General features: G+C 33.6%; 1 protein-coding gene across 1 annotated transcript; it reads right to left on the reverse strand.

Annotated features, from left to right (window-relative positions):
* Positions 1–4,753: 4,753 nt before the first annotated feature.
* On the reverse strand, positions 4,754–12,860 carry LOC124353152 (probable 28S ribosomal protein S26, mitochondrial). Its single transcript, XM_046803017.1, has 3 exons — positions 12,471–12,860; positions 5,727–5,988; positions 4,754–5,039 (listed from the first exon to the last, which is right to left on the reverse strand). The coding sequence occupies exons 1-3, from the start codon at positions 12,719–12,721 to the stop codon at positions 4,821–4,823; spliced, it is 732 nt and encodes a 243-aa protein (XP_046658973.1). The 5' UTR covers positions 12,722–12,860; the 3' UTR covers positions 4,754–4,820.
* Positions 12,861–21,580: the final 8,720 nt, after the last annotated feature.

Consider the following 21,580-nt stretch of genomic DNA (forward strand, 5'->3'; position numbering starts at 1 on the left):
TTGTATTTTGTTTTTTTATATGATTTAACTTATACATATAAGTGGGTGTAATAAATATTTATGGTAATTCCCTAAGCAATATATGGGTCAACCTCGATTTTTCTCAATTACAATATAATGTTCCAATAGTCAATTAGAAAAGGAAATTACTAGAATTTCTTGCCGGAAAGCCTAGTATCCATAGCGATAAAACGGTCATATACTACAGTTTGTTAGGCACTAATAATTAATATTGGAAGTTAATCAATAAAGAGTTATTTTTTTTCTAAAAGAGCAAACATCAAGCAGCACTGTGTCTAGACAAAGACTAATTCCGAAAGTCTTTAGTGTTATCTTAATCTTTATATTTATAAAAAATAATTTATTTACAAAATTTGCACTGAAATAAGATTAGTATTTTAGAAAATTACAAAGTAATTTATTTTTGTTTGATTGTTTAATTTTACCATATTAAGGTTGATAATAATAGTTTTATAACATGATTGTTATAGATGATTTAATCATCTTTGTAACGATGTACAATAAATAATAGTTTTATTAAAATAAAATTTATTAACGTAGTAAAAACGCGAATAAGTTTGCCCTCAGTGCAGAGCGGGCGATTTAATTCAGCCAACAGTAGCGCCAAAAGCGCGTCGGTAATTTTCGACCAAGATTAAATTATACACTACAGCTTTGTTAGCTAGAAAAGACCAAATCTATTTATTTTTAATTCATAGCCCGCAAAAAGAAGTAGTCACTTTAAAAATGTTATAAGTTTTATTATTCTTAAAATTTAGAAAACCGTTTATTACAATAAATAAATAGTTTTGAGAATGGTCCCCATGCATTCTAAAATATTTCTTTTGATACAATGAAAACATAAAATAATAAATAAAAGATATCCACATGAATATTATTTTACTTCTACACAAAGAAATTCAAATTGTGAAATACTATATCACATCACTGTATCTCCCCTTTCCCAGTTTTATTTTTGACACTCTTATTAGTATCTATTGTACAATAGGTATAGGTATATTCTTAGGTCTTGTAATTGATTTCACGAGATAATGATAATTTTAGTCACTGAAGGTTTATAGAAATCAAATGCATCCAACAAAGAGAAGATAGCTATTAATTACATTTGAACACCCCTGTAAGCTTTATTATATTATACAACAAAATTATTCAGTGTTCACGGAATGTTGTAAAACCTATTTGAATTTGAAAATAAATACAAAGAAAGTAAATTAGAACAAACTTTAACTCGTTAATATACAAGTTTTCATACATGTTTTGTAATACACAATTTTCATACAACTTTACTACCTGAAAGCAGTGTATTGTTGATATTTTAAATCATATTTGATGAGTAACGAAATTTACTTGACAACATTCAGTTCCAACAAAAACTAACGGTCTAAACTAGTCTGTGGTTTCAAGTGCAGTGGTTGGTAAAGTCGGGTTAACCCAACACAACGCACATAAATGACGGCGGTTGGGACTCGTCTGCAGGTCACCCGTTTCTTAGTTTGGCGCACATAGCGCTATATTATTTGGTGTAATTTTGTCTTACGAATTTTAAACTTATTTTCGTATTTAGTATAATAATTTTAGTATTATGTAAGTTTTTTTTTTAATTTCTCGATTGCCCAAAAATTTCCTGTGAGAAGATTGGACATATTCTATTCCCGTGGTGGATAGCACCTTAACATGTTCACAATGGCTTATTTCCGGACTTTTTTTATTTTCAGGCAAATTTTTCATTAATAATGGCAAAAAACCCATTTTTTATTAAGTACAACAAGAAAAGTATATAGGCTTAATTTAGTAAAAAACAATTATTTCAATATGATTTTCCAGCACCAAGACGGCAATGAATAACACAACATATACCCCATCAGGCGCACAACGTGCTTTACGATAGCACAATGTGTATCCAATTGAGTACACAACGGCAGTTTTGAAAGTTTGTGTGTACCCGATGGTGTACAGGTCATCGTGAAAGTTATTAAGGTCTTAAAGTGATCAAAATTTGCTATAGACTAACTTATCAGATTGAAGTGGTTTTCATCTCTCAAGATTTATGGAACTGAGTGTTAATATGCTCTCTATGAGGACAGAGCACTTATGTTCCACATAATTTATGTACTTCAGGTCCCATAGAATTTATAAAGTAAACAAATAGGCCATTAATAAAAATATGAATCGATTCCAACAAACAAAAAAATTAGTTCAATAAAACATGGTGAATCTAGTTTGTTCAAACTTGACAAATTTTGCAACTCCCTTAACTGCACCTAGATATGGTGCTATTATGGGATCAATATCAGTAAGTAAAATGTATAAATAATTGATATAAAGTGTTTTACGTAATAATCAGACACCAACTGTTCATAAGGAATTCCATATAAAGTTGATCAGTGTTAGAAATATGGAATTTAATATGAAAGTAACATTTTACCACACATTCAATCTCAAAAGATGCTGATTACAAATGTGTAATCACATGATTTTTGTTAAAAAAAATATGAAAATCATTATTCACACTATTTATATGACATTCAAAATGAAACTATTTCAGTAGAAGTGAGTCAAATATAATATTGTTACTTAAGAAGTAAAATGATGTTTAACCCTTTTTGAGTGCCAAGCCCTGAAGTAATAGGCATAAAGTGCCACCTGTATATTTTGTCAGTTTGCAAAAAAGTATGGGAAAAAGTACGGCACAATAACTACCCAGCAGATTGTAATAATTCTTTTTTTGGTTTTCCAGCAATAAATTGAATATATATTTTATTACAATTATTTTAAAACTTAGAAAAGTTACAAAAATGTTATGTAGCAAAAGTATTCAAATAAAAAGTTAGATAAGGTACTAAGATTATTTTATAGCAGAAGTGGTAATACTGGAACTTTTGAATTAGTTTATAGTGCTAGACGTAATTTTCAGAACATCTTTCGAGTACCTAAAGTCAACAGATCCTTCATTTAGGCAATCCTTTAATTATCTTGGTCCAAAGTACTTTAACAAATTACCGCTTGAAATAAAATTATGTTAACTCATTTAATAGTTTTGATAAATCTGTTAAATTGTGGTTGTTCTCGTTAGAGGATACTAATTTCTTAAACAGTATATTGATTTAGTAACTTTTTGTTTGTAATTTTTCTTTTGTATATAGCTTAAACCTATAATAATGTAAAACAACATTAATAAAAAAACAAATTATTTTTGGTTTGAAAATAGCAAAATAATTACGTTTTATATATAGATTTGTATATATTTATGTACAGGGATATGTTTATGTATGTATATAGAAAAATTTTCCATTATTTAAAAGGAAACTTTTTTGTTCTTTGTTTTAATAACTTATATGTTTAAAAGTGTATTTTATTTAGTTAAAGCTACACAGAAGATGGCAGTTAAAGTGATGGACTGGACTCTGTTTATTTATATATTATATTTTTAGTTGCGCTGCCACATAACTGGAAATCGTGGCAGTGTAATTCCGAGGTTTTGTATTGTTATTTAAATTGTTTAGTTATCATGGAATAAATCATTATTCTCATTTAAGCCTAATTTGTGTGATTGTTTTGAATTTTTTTAACATTATATCACATGAAAAATAATGAGGAATTACCAAATTTCATACATGATATATTTTTCACAGCAAAATTACACTAACACAATTGAGAGCAAAATATTGAATGCAAACAAAACACTTGTATGAAAATCTTTGGAGCAATACTTATTTCATAATAGAGAATTCAGGGCCATACCAACTGCAACTCACTGTGCATAGTACCTTTGTCCGAAATCTTCCTACAAACCTTTGTATCCTTGAATTATCTGTATACATCTGCAGCTGAAAATGTTTTCTTAGTTATCCAGACTGACGCCAAAGGTTTTAGTTGTTCATTCCATATCATTATGTCAAAGCATTTGGTATCTGTACAAAAACTAAAGGATAATGTATTACCTAATGTATTACATCTGAAATCTGATGCTGTCACAGACTTAACTCCTGAAATCTGGAGTCATGTTTGTTTGAAGAGATCCAGAAATAGTTGGCGACGAAAAAACACCTCAACTAGATTGCACTACATCTTATAGTCTGGGTGTCTATGTCAAAATGATGCAGAGTTTGTTGTGCTTCTTGTCGCTACATTATGTGTACCAATAGCTTGTTTGTTAAACATTTTCTTTTATTGTAATGAAATATTTAGATAATTATTTTAAATAATCCTACCACTAACACATTTGCAGCTTTACTCCTAAAACAACCACAGTGCACTTCAAACCTTTTGATTTTAGTAGCAAAATACAGGCTTTCACTAAAAAACAATTCTAGTACTTATTTTTATTGAAATTTTTACCAAATTGTTTTTTTTAATTAAAAAAGTTAAAAAATAAAATTTAAAAGTAAAAGCTTGTACTAAAGGACAAAATTACACTATGGCTAAAGCATTTTTTCTTAAATCTGCATGTTATTCCCTACACAAAAATATTTATAATATTATACCTTTTTTAAAAGTAGCCAACTAGAAAAATATTGTTTCAATATAACAATGTATAGCTTTACAAGTAAATTGTATACTTTGCAGATTATTTCTTGTAAGATGCGAATCATAGGTATTTATAAAATTCTTATTACATCATAATAATTTACATTTTATGTAAGGTAAGCCTGACTGTTATCAATTTGATCAACTGACACTATAATGCTTATTGCAAACACATTATTTCTTACGCAGGATAAGGAGAGACACCTTTTTCTACAATTCTTCAGCACTTGTTTATTGACATATTGTTTTGATAAACTACATAATACAGTAATCTAACTACTAGCTTCTACTGCCTGAGTATTTTGTCTCTCGGGTGAAGCATGCGACATGGTTGGTTTCTTGTCTGTTGGTGAGGTGGGGGGTTTGCCATACCGCCCCTTGAAGATATTGCCTTCTCTGTCAATGCAAAAATTGTGGTCCACTATACTTGACAATGCATTTTCAATAGCCTCATCAATATTTTCAGGCGTTATGTAAGTCTTTGCAGCTTCCTGAAATTTAATAATACATCAATAAAATAACTGAATATTATTTTCATTCACACTGTATTACAAAATGTTGAAAAGAAATTTTATCAGGCTATATTTAACATTTAGGGACAGATCAGGATCTTCGGTTTAGGAAGGCAAGTTTATTTTTGGTCATTTGGTCAGTTAAAAAATTGATTTTAGGAGCCCATGCCGACATTTTTATAAGAAATTTTCTTAAAAACACATTAACATTGGTTGGTATAACAAATAAAATTATTTTTCAATGTTAAGTCCTTTTTTTGATTTATGTAAATATTTTAAAAACTTTACAGAACTAAACAATAGCACTTTTTATTCTTTATCATTTTGCCAATTATTGAAGTAAGCATATGCTTATGTTAAGATAGGCCTAACAAATTTTAATATGTTTTATGAACTTTTAAAAGTGCTTAAATTTTACCAAAATCAAGCACTTTCTACCCCTACCACTCGGAAGATTTAGGGAACCATTGTGGAGATCAAGTAATAGGTAATATTGATTATTTTCATAATTATTAAGTAACCCTTAAACATTAAATCAATTCAAACAGTTTAGCAGAGTGCACTTTATGGTAAGATTTATATTAAAATCTTCTGCAATTAAAATCTAATTTTTTGCACGCAAATGGGACAGTCTATAAAGCTCATTTGTTTTTTCAGTTCTATTACCTTTTCTTTTCGGACATTATCATCGATCAGTTCCATCAAGGCCTTTTGTTTCCTCTCATGCTGAGCTAATGCAGCTTGGATCTCCTTCTCACGTAGGGCAGCGTCTCTTGCCAGTCTCTCTTCTCTGAGTTTGGCTACTTCAGCATTCCAGAGATCGTTCTCTCTTACACAGTTCGCTTGTTGTTCTAAGGCTCTCTGTCGCCTCTCTTCTATAACCTCAGGACCTGTTGTCTGAGCCATTAATTGTTCCTTGAAATGATGTCTGAAAAACATTATTTTACTTTAAAACTGTTTCCTATGAAAATTCTAAATAAAATTAAATCTTTCAGGATTCACATAGAACAAAATTCTGCAGTGAAAAGTTTAACACTTAATATTAATGGACTAAATAAGTTAGAACAAGACAATATCATTAAAATTTAGATACTCAGTAAATCGATGAGCTGCTCTTGTGTTTGGAAACATATATTTAAAAAAAAAAAAAAACGATGTTAGTTATAGGCCTACGTAATGTACATTATTATTGTTATTCAATTCAATCATTTTCTGATGCACTAAAAAAACAAATTAATTTAATGGAATGTAGTATAATGTCTCCTTAACCATTTGCTAAACACAAATTAATATAATCAAACGGTTAATTAATGTATTGAGAGTTGTAAATTTTAAAAGTGTAAACATTGAAAAAGTAATTTTTTGTTTTCGGATTGGAATTTTTATCACGTTATGGATGACCAATCTTTCTACATTTAAATGATAAAAAGCAGTGAAAAATATATTTTAATGAAAACAATAAAGCACATGTCTTTTAAATTGACCTTAGAATCAATAAAAAAATTGATATTGCAGCTTGGTGTTGGTAAATTTAATGTTTAGGTCAAACAGAATCAAAACAGATGTATTCTAAAATAAATATACAAGCTATAATAAACAGAATACAAAGAATAGTATACCCTCATAATGAGGCCTACTTAGTTACTCTCTATGTGACAGTGTCATTGATTTGTTTATAGAGGGGGTGGGAAGGGGGGGTGTGGTGCGATGACAATGAGGTTGAATGTCTTCCTGGATATCATATTGCAGCGTCATGTCTAAACCTTTACTTATGTCTGTGGATTTGTTGTTGAAGCTGTGTAGTTTTATTACCAGAATCTAATCTTAGCTTGATTAGCAAGTATCCTATACTTAAAAGCTTGGCCTTGCAGGCTACAACAGCTTTTCAAAGACGGCTATATTTGAATTTTGGTTCTAATTTACTTTAGTCATGTTAGTTAATGATCTCAAACCACTTTTATTACTTTCTTAAAACAGTATGTTTTTATTTCCAGAAAGAATTTTTATGCGGTCATGATCCATAATTACACACTAACTGATAATATGTTTGGAATATAAGAATGTATTTCAAATAAGTCAGACCATCAATCTAGGGACTGAAGGGAGTCAGTATTTCTGGGTGGGGGAGAAAATAAGCTAAAGATAGATAGGCAATGGTGGAGGGGATAATCGGGATATCAAAATTCAAGCAAAAAAAGTGCAAGGAATTTTAGAGGTCAGAGCATTTTTGAAACAGGTTCTACCTCTATGTTGACGCTTTCTCTTCTGTGCTCTCGATCTTGTTCCTCTTTCTCAGCATTATTGCAACATTTTCTACTAACGCACATCTTATTATTAAATTAATTTTACCTGTTTCAATCAGATTTTGCTGCATAGTACAATTCAAAATAGAGAAGAAGTCGTTCTTTGTGTTTTGTCGGGGCCATTAAACATTCTGTACTCACATTTTCTTGTACCTTCTAGAAATAGTCAAGACGTTTTACCTGTGAATAATGTGTGCAGTGGGTGTTTCCTGAAGTTATTTGATTACGTTAAAATGAAAAATTCGGAAATTGTGTAGTTTTTAGTCCAACATGGAGTTTTAAACGCGTTTTCCTTGTGTATAAAATGTGGTGGACATTGTCCTCTAGCTAAGGATTTACTGATGTTTTGGTTTTTAGATGCTAGATGGCTTCATAACTTTCAAAGAGAATTCTTTATTTAATATTCTGTAAGTTTCAATAAGTTTTATTTCTTTATTTTTTAAATGAAATTTTTCTTTATTTGCCAGAAGTGTGGGGTGGAAACCCACACTGATGGTCAGGGACATTTCCGAACAAAATTTCAGTTATTATACAGGCTTACTTCGATTTAATATCTATTGCACTAATCTCTTATAGATTTTTTTTTTTTTTTTGGTACTTTGCGATTATACCGACCACACCCAGACATGAATCGTTATTTGACATTTTGCTTCTACTGATTACTAGATTAGCGTAGAACAATATTTCGTCAATATAAAACAGGAATTGTCTTATCGCAAACCCCTCCCCATCCTCAGACAGAGGTCAAAGTCGAGCGGTCTAGTAGATAACGTGATTGCAGAGTCTCGCCGCCCGTTCAGCTGGTGCGTCGCTTTGTTGTACTTCCGTGTTTTACCTCTACATTTCTCCAAACACAAAAATTCAACAAAAACAAACATTACCAAATGAACTAAAACTAAACTCTTTATTGAAAAAAAACTCAGAACTTGTTTTTATTCTTGATCACACTCCGCTACTCAAAATGCGAGTGCCTCCGGCCATCAGCGCGGGCTTCGGCAGCACCTGTGGTGCTGCCCCGCACTGATGTCGACAAAAGAAAAACATCCCTCGAGATAGTACCTATCAGTAAAATACAAATTCTAGAGGGGCTGATCAGAAATATAAATTGAATTGCAATGGAAAGTCAATTATGTACCGTGCAAATCATGTGATGCCGCGCCCTGCCCTAATCGGGATTCTCGAGAAAGATAAGATAACAGTGACAACATTACCGATCACAATACCTGGAAATGCTTGTAATTTTGTAATTAAACAGTTGTTTTTTCGTTCTATCATGTTTGTTTCTATAAATTTATATTTTTGTGTTCTTCATACTGGTGTGGTCGGTATAATCCCAAAGTACCTTTTTTTATTTTAAGTTACAATTTGGACAAATAGTGTGAATTGGCTAAAGTAAATATTTTCCAAATCTTTGGCAAATGAAGATGCTAAAGAAATGGAATTAAACAAAAGCTGTATTAATTAATGGGTAGGGTATGATAAGCGGACCCGGGTTTTTATATCGAAATTGGCAAACAATATTACTTAATCATAACCACTGATATAATCAATCGATACTGATTCTTTATTTTCAACAAATAACTTAAATAATCTATATCAACAGCTGTAAACACTTTCAAATAATACACGTAAGGTAATATTTCAATTTTACATATAAGTAACATTTGATTATTAAAAATGGCAGTCAATTTTAGAAAACTACACGACATTGCTTTGAAAGATGATAAGATATGTTTTACGTGGCTTCAACGTGTTGGACTCGTACCGAAATATCCATTATGTGAAATTTGTGGGAAAGAAAACAACTGTATTTTTCCGGACATTTGCCATCGTTCAGTGAAACAAGAAAACAGTAACACTACGTTTCGAGATCTGCAATCTGATCTCTTCTTCAGGTAAAGAACTAACCTAAATACATAATTACAAAACTAAGTTAAAATAAACAAAATCTTACTAAAGCGTTGTGGCACGCCTAAGTCAGGAATCACAACCTACATGTTGTTGTCAACTTCACTAACACTTAAAGACATGCACTTAATACAAAACTATACAAAACACTAATCATTAAAAGTAAACTACGGAATACAGGTCACAATGCGTCTTCACTCGTCTACTGACCACCTACGACTGACCAGAGGGACTAGCCAATGGCAATCGTGACGGCTGGCTAAAACAAGATGGCGGACATACAAGGGAAGGGGAACAGGAATGGGCCCTTTCGTTATTATTGGTTCATGCGAGATGAACTTCTTAAAACCATATTGTGACTCCGCATTGGTTTATTACAAATATCCGATCCGTTGATACTTTTGGTTTTCTCTTTAGTTCATTTTTTTAGAATTGGCAACCAAAGCGGCCCTAATCTCGACTGATGGTTGACTGATTGGTTGGTCTGCCAATTTAATGTATGTTGCCTCAATTAATTTCCTTTTGAAGAAATGTGGTTCCCGATGTATTATGTGAGCTTCATCCCAATTCATATGATGGTCTTCGGACCAACAATGGTGTGCAATTTTTGACTTTTCTGTGAAACCCTTTCTCGTGTTTTCTTTGTGTTCTTTTATCCTTACGTTTAGTGGTCTTTTTGTCTCGCCTATGTATTCCCTATTGCAGCTACATTTTATACTGTAAACACAGTTTTTGGAATCCTGTGTGCCATTTTTTGGTTTTTGTTTTTACGAGACTTTGTTTAAGAGTGTTGTGTGTTTTAAACGCGGTTCTAATGTTGTACTTTCTACCTACTCTTCTAATTTTCTCCGATAATCCCGGCACATAAGGGATTGACATAAACGCAAATTTTTCAAAAATCTGTTTTTCTGACTCAGGAATGATTCTTCTGGTTCGTTTTGCACTTATTAATTACTAATTGAGGGTATCCATTGCTTCTGAGATCCGATTCAATTTTCTTTAAATTCTTCTTTTAGTCCATCTTTATCTGAGCACAAGCTCTTTGCTCTATCAAACAACGAGTAGGCTACTCCTTCTTTGACAGATTTTTGATGGTTGGATTGATAATTTAAATATTTTCCTGTGTGTGTTATCTTTCGAAAAACAGTTGTCTTTAAGGACATCCCTATCGCTTAATACACACACATCCAAAAAGGGAAGCTTGTTTTGGACTTCCACTTCCATTGTGAGGCGGATGGAAGGAGAAATACTATTAATGTGATTCAAAAAATTATTTAATTCAATGTCTCCATGAGAAAAAATAACAAAGGTATCATCCACATACCTCCACCAAATCTTCGGTTTGAACTGAGCTGAAGCCAAAGCTTTTCGCTCGAATTCCTCCATAAAGATATTGGCGAAAATAGGAGACAGTGGAGAACCCATTGCCATCCCTCATCATCTTGACGGTAAATTTTACCCTCTAACTCAAAATAATTGCATTGAGTGCATAGTTCTAACAGTTCCATAATTACTGGCACGGGAAGTTTAGTTCTATCCTTTAATGTTTGGTCTTCTTTGAGACGTGATTTTAATAATTCCGAGAGTTTCTGGAACTGGTACATTTGTAAATAGACTTTCGACATCAAAACTTACCAGTTTGTCAGTTTCAGTCAACTTTAGGGATTTTGACTTCTCTACGAAATCCCTGGAATTTTTGATGAAAGAGTCAGTTTTTCCTACCAATGGCGTTAAGATGTCCAAGAGGACTTTAGACAATTCCCTGCAAGGTGAATCACGAGAACTAATGATGGGCCGAAGAGGGATGGTAGGTTTGTGGAATTTTGGGAAGGCCATACATATGGGGGATTTTTGAGTAGTGAGGAGTTATTTTAGAATCTAAATTTATCTGAAAAAAATTCTTTATGTTTTCTTTAAGGTGTTTGCTACTTTGCGTTCAAATGAATCAGTCGGGTCTTTATTTAAAACTGTATATTTGCCAGTATTTAAAGTTTCCGCAATCTTTTCTTTATACGCTACTGAGTCAAGTACCACAGTAGCGTTGCCTTTGTCGGCAGGTAAGATTTTGACCGTGTCGTCTTTCCCAAGGATCGACCTGGCCTTTTTCTCCTCTATTGTCAAAATTGGGTTTTGTGGGAGGAATTTTTTCTGAGTAAAAGACTGGCCTCACAACGAAACCGGTCACCCTGTTCCTCAGGTAACTGTGAAACAGCCGACTCGATTCCAGTTACGAAATCCAGTGCCTTTACCGATTTTTGTGCCACAGAAAAGTTTAAACCCTTGGATAAGACTGATATTTCCGCTTCATTCAGGATTTTTGAAGAGAGGTTGATTACATTTTTATTATTTGCATCCGTATTCCACGTTGCCATCCTTAGGCAAATCACATTTTTTAGGCCTAATTTTTTCCAGTTTGGAGATTTTCTTTTTCTTATCTGTTTCAGAAACTTTTTATACATCTATTTTGGATGCTTTCGAGAATGTTGTTGAATTCTGTACCGATGGCAAATGTCCGGAAAAATCCTGTTTCCTTCACAATCCTTCCATCGTCAAAAATAACCTTTAAACAAAGAAAACAACTGTAACTGTGAGAGGAGCAAATATGGTCGTCTTCAGTTTTCCTAATTTTTCTTATAATAATTTGTTTCATCACTGTAGGTAAATATTAAATCCATATTTTAATTTAAAACATATTCGATTGTTATTGAGGACTATTTAGATACTTTTATATCGATTGATAGTCTAGGATTTGAGATGCGAATATTAGGTATCAATGATTACATTCTTCAATATAAAAAAAACCGGGTCCGCTTATCGTACCCTACCCTAATTAATACTTAAAGAATAGCTAGGATCTACCGAAAGACTGGAATCCACAAGATTTCCAAAACTACATCTCCAATAATAATATAATTGACTGAACTACTGTATAAATTTACTCTTTGCTTTAAATTCTGGTAGATTTTACCTGTTTATATTATTAGTGTTGAGCACAGTTTTTCAAATTTGTTTGGCAATGACCCCGGAAAGACTTCAAGGACTGTCCAATAGAACAAGCCTAAACCATAGAACTAGCATAAGTGAAGTAGAACTTAATATAGGCTAAGGGGGGACATGTTGTTTTGGATATCAGTACATAGCTTATAGATAGATATCTACCTAAGTGAATTACTGTAGTACACCTAGGGTTATAACTTACTGTATTGATTTCACATTAGTTCTCCAAACATTGTAGAGGCGTTCAAGTTCAATCCGTTCCTCAGTTGGAATAGATGGCTTTTTGGTAATTCTAAACATTTTAGATTTTGCCATGGGTAACCAAAAAGGTTTCCTTGGTCTGTAACACCTTATACATTGTACACAAGGAGACTTGCCAGAATCAAGAAATTTGGAGGATATTTTCAGTTGAGAAACACACAGTTGTAAGGAATTAGTGACCAACCGTGCCATTTTAAATTATACAATAACGTTAAATGGGATATGATAACCAAATAATATAACTACAACAATAACTAAATTGAACCTAACCTCTCACTCACACCATATCACTCAGACCAAGTTGGACAATTTGGCTTTTTTCCTTGAGTTACGTTCCCCAAACATTACAGACGATCAAACAACAGACAAGACGCACAGATGATTGTTAAACGTTAATTTTGGCTTTTGGTTTAAAAGCTTTAAAGCTAGTACAAAAATAAAAAATAACTGATATGTGGAGATTCCGTATTTACACACATATCAGATTTTAGCACACCACAACACATTTAGCGAGACTACCTCAACACAAAACGAACGGTGGTATATTGAATCCATTGGATTTTTAATTAATGCTTCGTCGATATGTTCCTTCCATATGCCGGGATATTAAAATACTGATCAACTACAGCCTGGTGGACTGTAGTATTAAACCTTTAAATCTGCAAATTCTTATCTCCCGAACGCACGCTGAATAACGTGGGTGGCGTGATCAGAGAAAATAATATCTCCATCCAGCAGAACTCCGGATAGAGTCTTCACCTGTTGACATACAATCTAGCCCTCACCGTCGAGCCTCACACTCACTCCCACGCAACTGAGGACTTGTACTTATAGTGCGAGATGAAGGATAGTGAACTTATTGACATTCAATTATGTAACGCTGCCACCAACACCCTACCTTCTAATTTATATTAGTGTAAAACATTGTAATATAATGAAGACAATTTTAAACTATAAAGTAAAGCGTGATTTATTACTATAAAACAAGCATCACACAACTTTATAACATGGTTTTAAACTGTTTGCTGTTTATTCTCGAAATGTACACTTTTATCATTTAAAAACAACGACTGAAACAGTTTTCTCTGCTTACTTTTTAAACATTGCAAGTAAAATCTAAGTGCATTCACAAAGTAACAAGACAGTCACAACGAAATCGCTCGGCACGGCACTTAATATACTTTTACACTTGGTTGTGATGCAATACACAATTGATAGATGATTTGGCATCTGCTTGATTGTTTCGCCAGTCACATTCATCACACGCCTGTCTACATCACGAGACATACAACACCACACTTCTCTCACCTACCATGGTGAACTGCTGTCATTCATTTTACTAACTTACATATTTGGATTTATGATAGAAACAATATTAACCCGCAATGTTTCGCAAAGTGTTATCATAGATAAAAACTAACTCCTATTAGTAGGTCACTTTAATGGAAAGCACGTGGTAAATCTTTTTGTGTGTTGACATGATATGCGGAGGAGCAAATACAGTACGGAGGTATTTCGCCGGGCCATCGTTACGGTCCTTCCCCCATCCCATACCATTTTCCCATCACCATCCAACGCCCCGAAACTCTAAACTTCACTTTTGCCCAACTACCTGACGAACAGCTGCGTGCTGGCTGGTAGTAGCTGATAGAAGCATACCCGCTATGTGCTTAGTAACCATGGGCCATCCCATGGTGGTTAATGGCATCTGGTATTATACCATACTACAAGTCCTCAACTCTACAGATGGTCGAAAAGGGGGCTCAAAGATCCATCTTTCTGTTTTTCGCATATATCTCAGTAGAGGTTGGTACCACATAAAATTACATGTAATAAAAAAACATAACTAAATATTTTGTTCTTATACCTTTTTTAATTTGTGTTACCGTTAATAACATATAACCTCTCATAATTTAATAATTAAAAGTCTTTAATGGCAACACATTTTTTTCGCCAAATTCTGTCTCCAGTACCTCAACTGTCATTCTACAGAGAGTTTGCTAATAGAGTTGTTGCAAACTCATACAATTTGCTTCAACAAGAGTTTTTGTTTTATTAGTTTCTATTAATTTAATGGAAGGTTAGAGCGTGTTTAAGACTTTTACTGAAATGAGCGATTTCGTTAGGAATCAACTCTTTGTAAACAAGCATTTTTTCTATGTGCTTTAAAATCTTTGTACATGATAGTATTTAATCTTCAGTCATTATCAGAAGAGGGTAAGATTGACTGGAATATATGAGGGGAGTAGGAAAATGGAAATGAAATGTAATTGTTATGTAAACAAATATTTCTTATTCCATTTACTGGATTCTATTTACATTAAAATAGTAAATAAATGTTTATATTAAAACAAGTATCCACGTCCGGAGTATTCACTGCGTTCGTTCATCACCATATACATTTTGGACAAGAAGGTCCTGGTTCTGCATCTCTTGGGCATTCCATTTGACCCCCTGATTATGCTAACCCACAAAGTCCAAGATATCGAAGAAACCAGATCAAATCAAGGTGTCAACAGCTCTATAGTCCACTGTTGAGCTAGTATATGATGTTATATTACATCTGCAGCATTCCGCAAGAGCAAACTTGCATTTGCAAACAACACTATTAAGAGGATGGTGACGTGGCATATGTTGCTGAATTCTTCAACAATCCTTCATCCAGTAACAGCAGATCGGAGAGCTGGGCACAACTGTTTCCTCCGGTTGAACGGTGCCTGAAGAAAGAAAAATCTGTCAACAGATACCGCTACGATATGTTCATCATATCTGTGGTGAAAACCTGAAGCCCGATATTTCATCACTTCTACTATACAAGAGATGAGCCAAACATTAGAATTATCGATACCACTAAAGATACATCAATGGTTGGTAATACCAGCGTACACCCAGAGGATTGGGGTGGGAACGCAATGTAATGAACTGACTCATCACTACTGTAACTAAAGGTCCAGTAGCTCCGGATTTCATGTTAAATCTAAAATCTACAAGTGCATAGTTTGGCCGCAGCACTGCACGCTTCAGTTGCCAGGCTGTTTTTTCTGACTGCAGCAATTACAGCGATACATTCTTCACCAACGGCATACCTATTGAAGCAGAATACAAAAGTAAAAATAAGAGAGAAGAACTTCTCTTACCACCACCTCCTCGACACTGGTTACTTTTCCTCTGTGATGTCATATGGCATAATGTCATGGGGAACTGCTTCATCTTCTCTGTGTAAGACTGTGAACCCCAGCTGTGCTGTTTCAGTGTTGTGTCCTTTATTTTAATTTAAAATGTAGTTTTTTTACCCAATTAGTGGTTAAAACTATATAAAACAGTTCTTAAAACATTTTTGTTCATAATTTACGTAAAAATGTTTAGATTTTTTTCGTAATCCTTTTTTTCCAGTACTTTTTCCTACAACTAACCTTACCTGTTAACTTTAATTGTTTTCAGTGTTTGTTTACTATTAGTAGTTTTTCAAGTGAGAAGGTAATGGACAACTTTAAAATTTGCCCCTTCAAACAACTCAAACTGTTTGGATTTTGATACCATGACTAATGATCACAATTATTGTTCTAATAAGCAAACAATGAACATCATTTCAGGAAAAACTATTTCTAATGACGATGTCAATAATCAAAACGAGTGGCAAATCGAAACAACTAGAAACAAAAGACATTTGTCAACAGCCAACGTTTTTAGATGTTAAGAAACCTTGTAAGACCTACAGAGTACGTTGCAAAAACTGCTAGACCTATTGAATTGCACAACAGATTTGAAATGCTGAGTAACGCCAACCTAGGCTCTGAAGAAGAAACGATGAATGACGACAATGTAGGACGAAGGTGAGGCCTCCACTATATTTGTCCCCAACATTGTCAACATAAGTAAAATGATGGTAAACATTGAACAAGTAATTAAAAAAGAGTCATATTCATTTAAATGCATAGCTAGAGATAAAGTAAAATTAACACTGATACTATTGAAGCCTACCGCGCATTAGTCAAACATTTAACTAACATGAAAGTAAACTTCCATACATACCAAATAAAGGGTGACAGAGCTTATAGAGTAGTGCTTAAGAATATGCACTTCTCTACGGAACCCCAGGAAATTAAAACAGCTATAGAAGCTTATAACCACAAAGTTAGGAATGTGTCGAACCTTAGAAGTAGCAAATCTAAAGATCCACTGTCAATTTTTTTTTGTAGACTTAGAGCCAGCATCAAACAACAAAGACATTTTTAAAATTGAATTCCTACTAAATGCCAAAATTGTACTTGAGCCCCCTTACAAACGTAATGATGTGGTGCAGTGCAAAAAAGTGTCAAAGATATGGGCACACAAAGGCTTACTGCTGGTACCAAAACCGCTGTGTAAAATGCGGCTCAGATCATGATACTAGCAGCTGTAATAAATCTGTAAATGTTCCTCCCAAATGTGTATTATGTGGTGGTGAGCACCCAGCCAACTATAAAGGTTGCTCTATTTACAAAGATATTAAGAAAAAGCGCTTTTCCACCTCTAAGACCAGCGTTTAAAAAAAGACACTCCTCCTCCAGTGCAAGATCGAGAAGTAGATAGGACCTATATCTGTTCGTACTCAAAATTCAACAGGTAATCAGTCTCAACCAGTATCACCAACCTTATCTTATGCTAGAGTGGCATCAGGTCAATCAAATGTAGAAGCAAATCACAATCTGAATCAAATAATTGATGGATTTTTAAATAAGTTCGAAATGATGATGTCTCAAACAAGCCCAGCAAATAGGTACAATTGATTAACCTATTGACAACTGTCATATCAAAACTAAAATGAATAGATTTTATAGGATTGGACTCTGGAATGCCAATGGCTTTGGCCCGACATGGCCAAGATATTCAACTTTTTATTTCAATACACAAAATAGATATTATGTTAATTTCTGAGACCCCACTTACAAACTTAAATTTTTTCAAAATCCCAAATTTTACTTTTTATTCTACAAACCACCCTGACAATACGGCGCATGGAGGTAGCCGCTGTGCTAATCATAAAACAAATAAAACATTATGAATTACCTAGATTTCAAGAAGATCATATTCAAGCTACAAGCATAGTGGTTGAGGACGGATGGGACCACTTACATTTTCTGGTGTTTACTGTCCCCCGAGGCACAATATTACCCAAACTTCAATTCAACGAATTTTTCGAAACTTTAGGGCCTCGTTTTGTAGCAGGTGGTGACTTTAATGCCAAACATGTCATGTGGGGTTCAAGGTTTGATTAACCCTAGAGGTAGAAAATTTGTTAAATTGCATGAATGACAATCACTTGAGTTACGTATCTACAGGGGAACCAACCTATTGGCCTTCAGATCCCAACAAAATTCCAGATCTTCTTGATTTCTTTGTTACGGGAGGTATTTTCTCCTAACTATATGGAGGCTGTTTCATCTCTTGATTTGTCGTCCGATCCACTCTCCGGTCATCCTATCAATAAGTTCATCATTTGTATTGAAAGAAAAGGCAACGTCCTTATCGAATAAAGGCACAAACTGGGTGAAGTTTCGTGAAACGTTAAATGACAGTTTAAGTCTTAATATATCACTTAAAACAAGAGAGGAAATAGACAACGCTGTGGAAATTTTTAATTATACTGTTCAGAAATCTGCTTGGAGTGCAACGCCTGAACTTAATAATACAACGTGTGGCAATATCAATTACCCAATATATATTAAGCAGCACATTGCTCAAAAACGTCACTTACGAAGAATATGGCAAAATTCTAGAAATGTAAGAGATAAAACATTGTTTAACACAGAGCATCAAGACAGTTAAAGATTTTGCTTAAAAACTTAAAAAAACGTATGGTTTCAAGAATTCACTTCAAATCTCTCTCCCCAACTGAAGCAACAGACTATTCTTTATGGAAAGTAACAAAAAGCACAAAGAAACCGCAAGTGCCCATTCCTCCAATATCTAAACCAGATGGTTCTTGGGCGAAAAGTAACAGAGAGAAAACTGATTTGTTTGCTGCATATTTTAGTAATGTTTTCAAACCATACCCTGTAGATAACAACTTTGATAATAGACATGTTGTAAAGGAAGTTTCTTGATTCACCTAACCAACTCTCACTACCTATTGGCTCCTTTAAACCATCTGAAATATATGATGAGATTAAAAATCTTAATCCCAAAAAGGCCCCTGGTCTATGAGTTAATAACAGGTAAGATACTACAAGAGCTTCCTAGGAAAGCCATACTCTTTCTTACCTTCGTATTTAATGCTATTTTGAGGCTTGAATACTTCCCATCACAATGGAAGGTGGCTCAAGTTTATTGTTGTTCCTAAGCCAGGAAACCTCAAAACGAAGTAATGTCCTACAGGCCAATCAGTCTTCTAACCTATACCTTCTAAATTATTCGAAAAGTTATTTTTACAAACGACTTCAGGTTTTTATAACTGAATGCAATTTTAATTCCCAATCATCAGTTTGGTTTCAGAGTGCACCACTCCACTATCGAAACAAGTCCCATAGAGTAGCTAATATAATAAGGCAAGATTTAGAATCAAGAAAATTTTGTTCTGCAGCATTTCTCGATGTGAGTCAAGCCTTTGACAAAGTGTGGCATGAAGGGCTTCTATTTAAAATAAAAAAGTCATCTACCTCACACTGTTTTACAACATTATAAAATCTTATTTAGAACGAAGGTATTTTCAAATCAAGTTTGATGATTGTCTTTCAGATCTGAATGAAATAAACTCTGGTGTACCTCAGGGAAGTGTACTAGGACCAGTGCTGTACTTAATTTTCACTGCAGACATTCCAACTAATCAAAAATTCTTTGACAGCAACATTCGCCGATGACACTGCCCGTACTGGCATCCCACTCCAACCATGTTATAGCATCACAAATTCTACAAACTAACTTAAATTCTATCACAGTTTGGCTTAAAAACTTGGAGAATTAAAGTGAATGAAACTAAATCTGTTCACGTCACATTTACGTTGAAACATGGACACCTGTCCACCAGTGTTTTTTAAACAACATTCAAATTCCTCAAAGAAATGAAGCTAAGTATCTGGGTGTACATCTCGATAGGAAGCTGACTTGGAAACCACACATATGGAACAAAAGGCTCCAATTAAATTCAAAATTTTCAAAACTAAATTGGCTTTTTGGGAACAAATCCCATTTATCAATAGAAAGCAAACTGTTGTTGTACAAGACTGTTCTAAAGCCCATCTGGACGTACGGAATTCAACTGTGGGGAGTTGCTTCTACATCAAATATTGAAATTATACAGCGTTTCCAATCTAAAGTTTCTCCGAAAGATATTACAGGCCCCATGGTATGTTTCGTAATGAAGTCATTCACAGAGACACGAATATCCCTTTTGTTACTGAAGAAATTCCAAAGTTCTGCATCAAGTATCAAAACAAATTAAACTCTCATCCTAACTACTTGGCTATTAATCTGCTGGAAAACAGTGACCATCAATTTCGGCTAAAAAGACATGATTTCTTAAGCTTGGCTGATCGATTTTAAAGATGAACAATCTCTTAAATGTTTATGTTAATTAAGGTTGATGAACTTTGATTAACCATGTCCTTAAGAGTTTATCATCAAATTTACTTATTGTTTGTTTGTATATAAACAGATTGTAAATAAATTAAAGTAAAAAAAAAAAAAAAAAAAAAAAAAAAAAAAATCTTCTCTGTTACAAAGAGTATTCAAATTGCAAAAGAGGGCTATTCGTTTAGTGTTTGGGTTGAGGGGCCTGGAGAGGTGTACATTAATTGTTGTTTCACCAAGAACGTATACTAACCCTCCCCTCCATTTTCATTTATTCCGTTTCAATTTACACTTTTAAACACATTACCGATTTTCCTACCCACAATCATATATATCCCACCAGAAATAAAAATAGTTTAACAGTAACCCACCATAGTAATAATATGTTCCGCAAATCAATAGAATATTTAGGACCTACAATTTATAATAGATTGCCAGATTATTTAAAAGCCAGGACTTCACTTGCATCTTTCAAAAACAAACTAAAAGACTTTCTTGTATAAAAAACTGTTTTTACTCACTCTCTGAATTTTTGTGCCCCACCCAACCTTGCAAGTAAAAATATCATGAGTACTGTTTTTCAATACATTTTTAATTTGTAGTTACCAGATATAGCAATAACTTTAATAAGAATATTTTTAGTAATTAGTTATTTTATACATATTGACAATTCTCGATACATGTTAATGTCAATGAGAAATAAATGATTTTGATTTGATTTGACTGAAAATACGAAACACCAGCAAATTGGATGCTCAGGAGATTCTAGTTCTTCCTAAAATCGTTTGTAATTACGTACGAACACAGTGATTACTCCGAACGTGAGTACTTTCAAGAAATGTTACTTATTTTGCCTTGATTTTATGTTCACATATATTTGTGACATTGTTAAGCATTGATTTACTATTTTTAATATTTACTGCCTCAGCAATACTTTATATGCATACAGTGGAAGAATTACTGAACTGTATAATGTTCAGTTACAAAGCAAACTCAGTTTTGGAAATTTGCTTCGTTAGTCAACGAGTATCGGTGTGGACCTACAGTCCTACAATTGGATTGTGTTGATCCGGGTCGGTTGAAATGGATGGGTATCTATTCTACCGCATGCATTTCAACACCTAAAAAAGGGCCGGAAAAGTGGCAAGAGAGGGTGGTTGGAAAGATACCCTCCCTACAGCGTCTCCTCCATCTTTCTCGTGTTTTCCCTACTGTCCGAACTGACCTATTATAGTGAAGTTAAGTGTATTCGCTGTTTGTCGTAAGATTTATAAATATTCCGTAAAAACTTTACGAACACTCATGTAATCCAATAAATTGGAGTACTCGAGGCAAGGGAAAGTAACTATTTCAGTTCTACTATATTAGTTCATAAACTAATTAGCTAACCTCTTGACTTCTATAATTTGAATATTTGTAACTAATCGATCTCAAATACTTGTGTATTGTGTGTGTGTGTATTGTGTGTGTGTGTGTGTGTGTGTGTGTGTGTGTGTGTGTGTG

Source organism: Homalodisca vitripennis, chromosome 1 (assembly GCF_021130785.1).
Source record: "Homalodisca vitripennis isolate AUS2020 chromosome 1, UT_GWSS_2.1, whole genome shotgun sequence".
NCBI classification, from domain to species: domain Eukaryota; kingdom Metazoa; phylum Arthropoda; class Insecta; order Hemiptera; family Cicadellidae; genus Homalodisca; species Homalodisca vitripennis.

Bases quoted from the DNA above. Each gene is read 5' to 3' on its own strand.
- LOC124353152 (XM_046803017.1), bottom strand. From the start codon at position 12,721: ATGGCACGGTTGGTCACTAATTCCTTACAACTGTGTGTTTCTCAACTG. The intron at 5,989-12,470 runs GTAAGTTATAAC...AATGTTTTTCAG, and splicing joins ACTAATGTGAAATCAATACA to ACATCATTTCAAGGAACAAT. The intron at 5,040-5,726 runs GTAATAGAACTG...ATTAAATTTCAG, and splicing joins ATAATGTCCGAAAAGAAAAG to GAAGCTGCAAAGACTTACAT.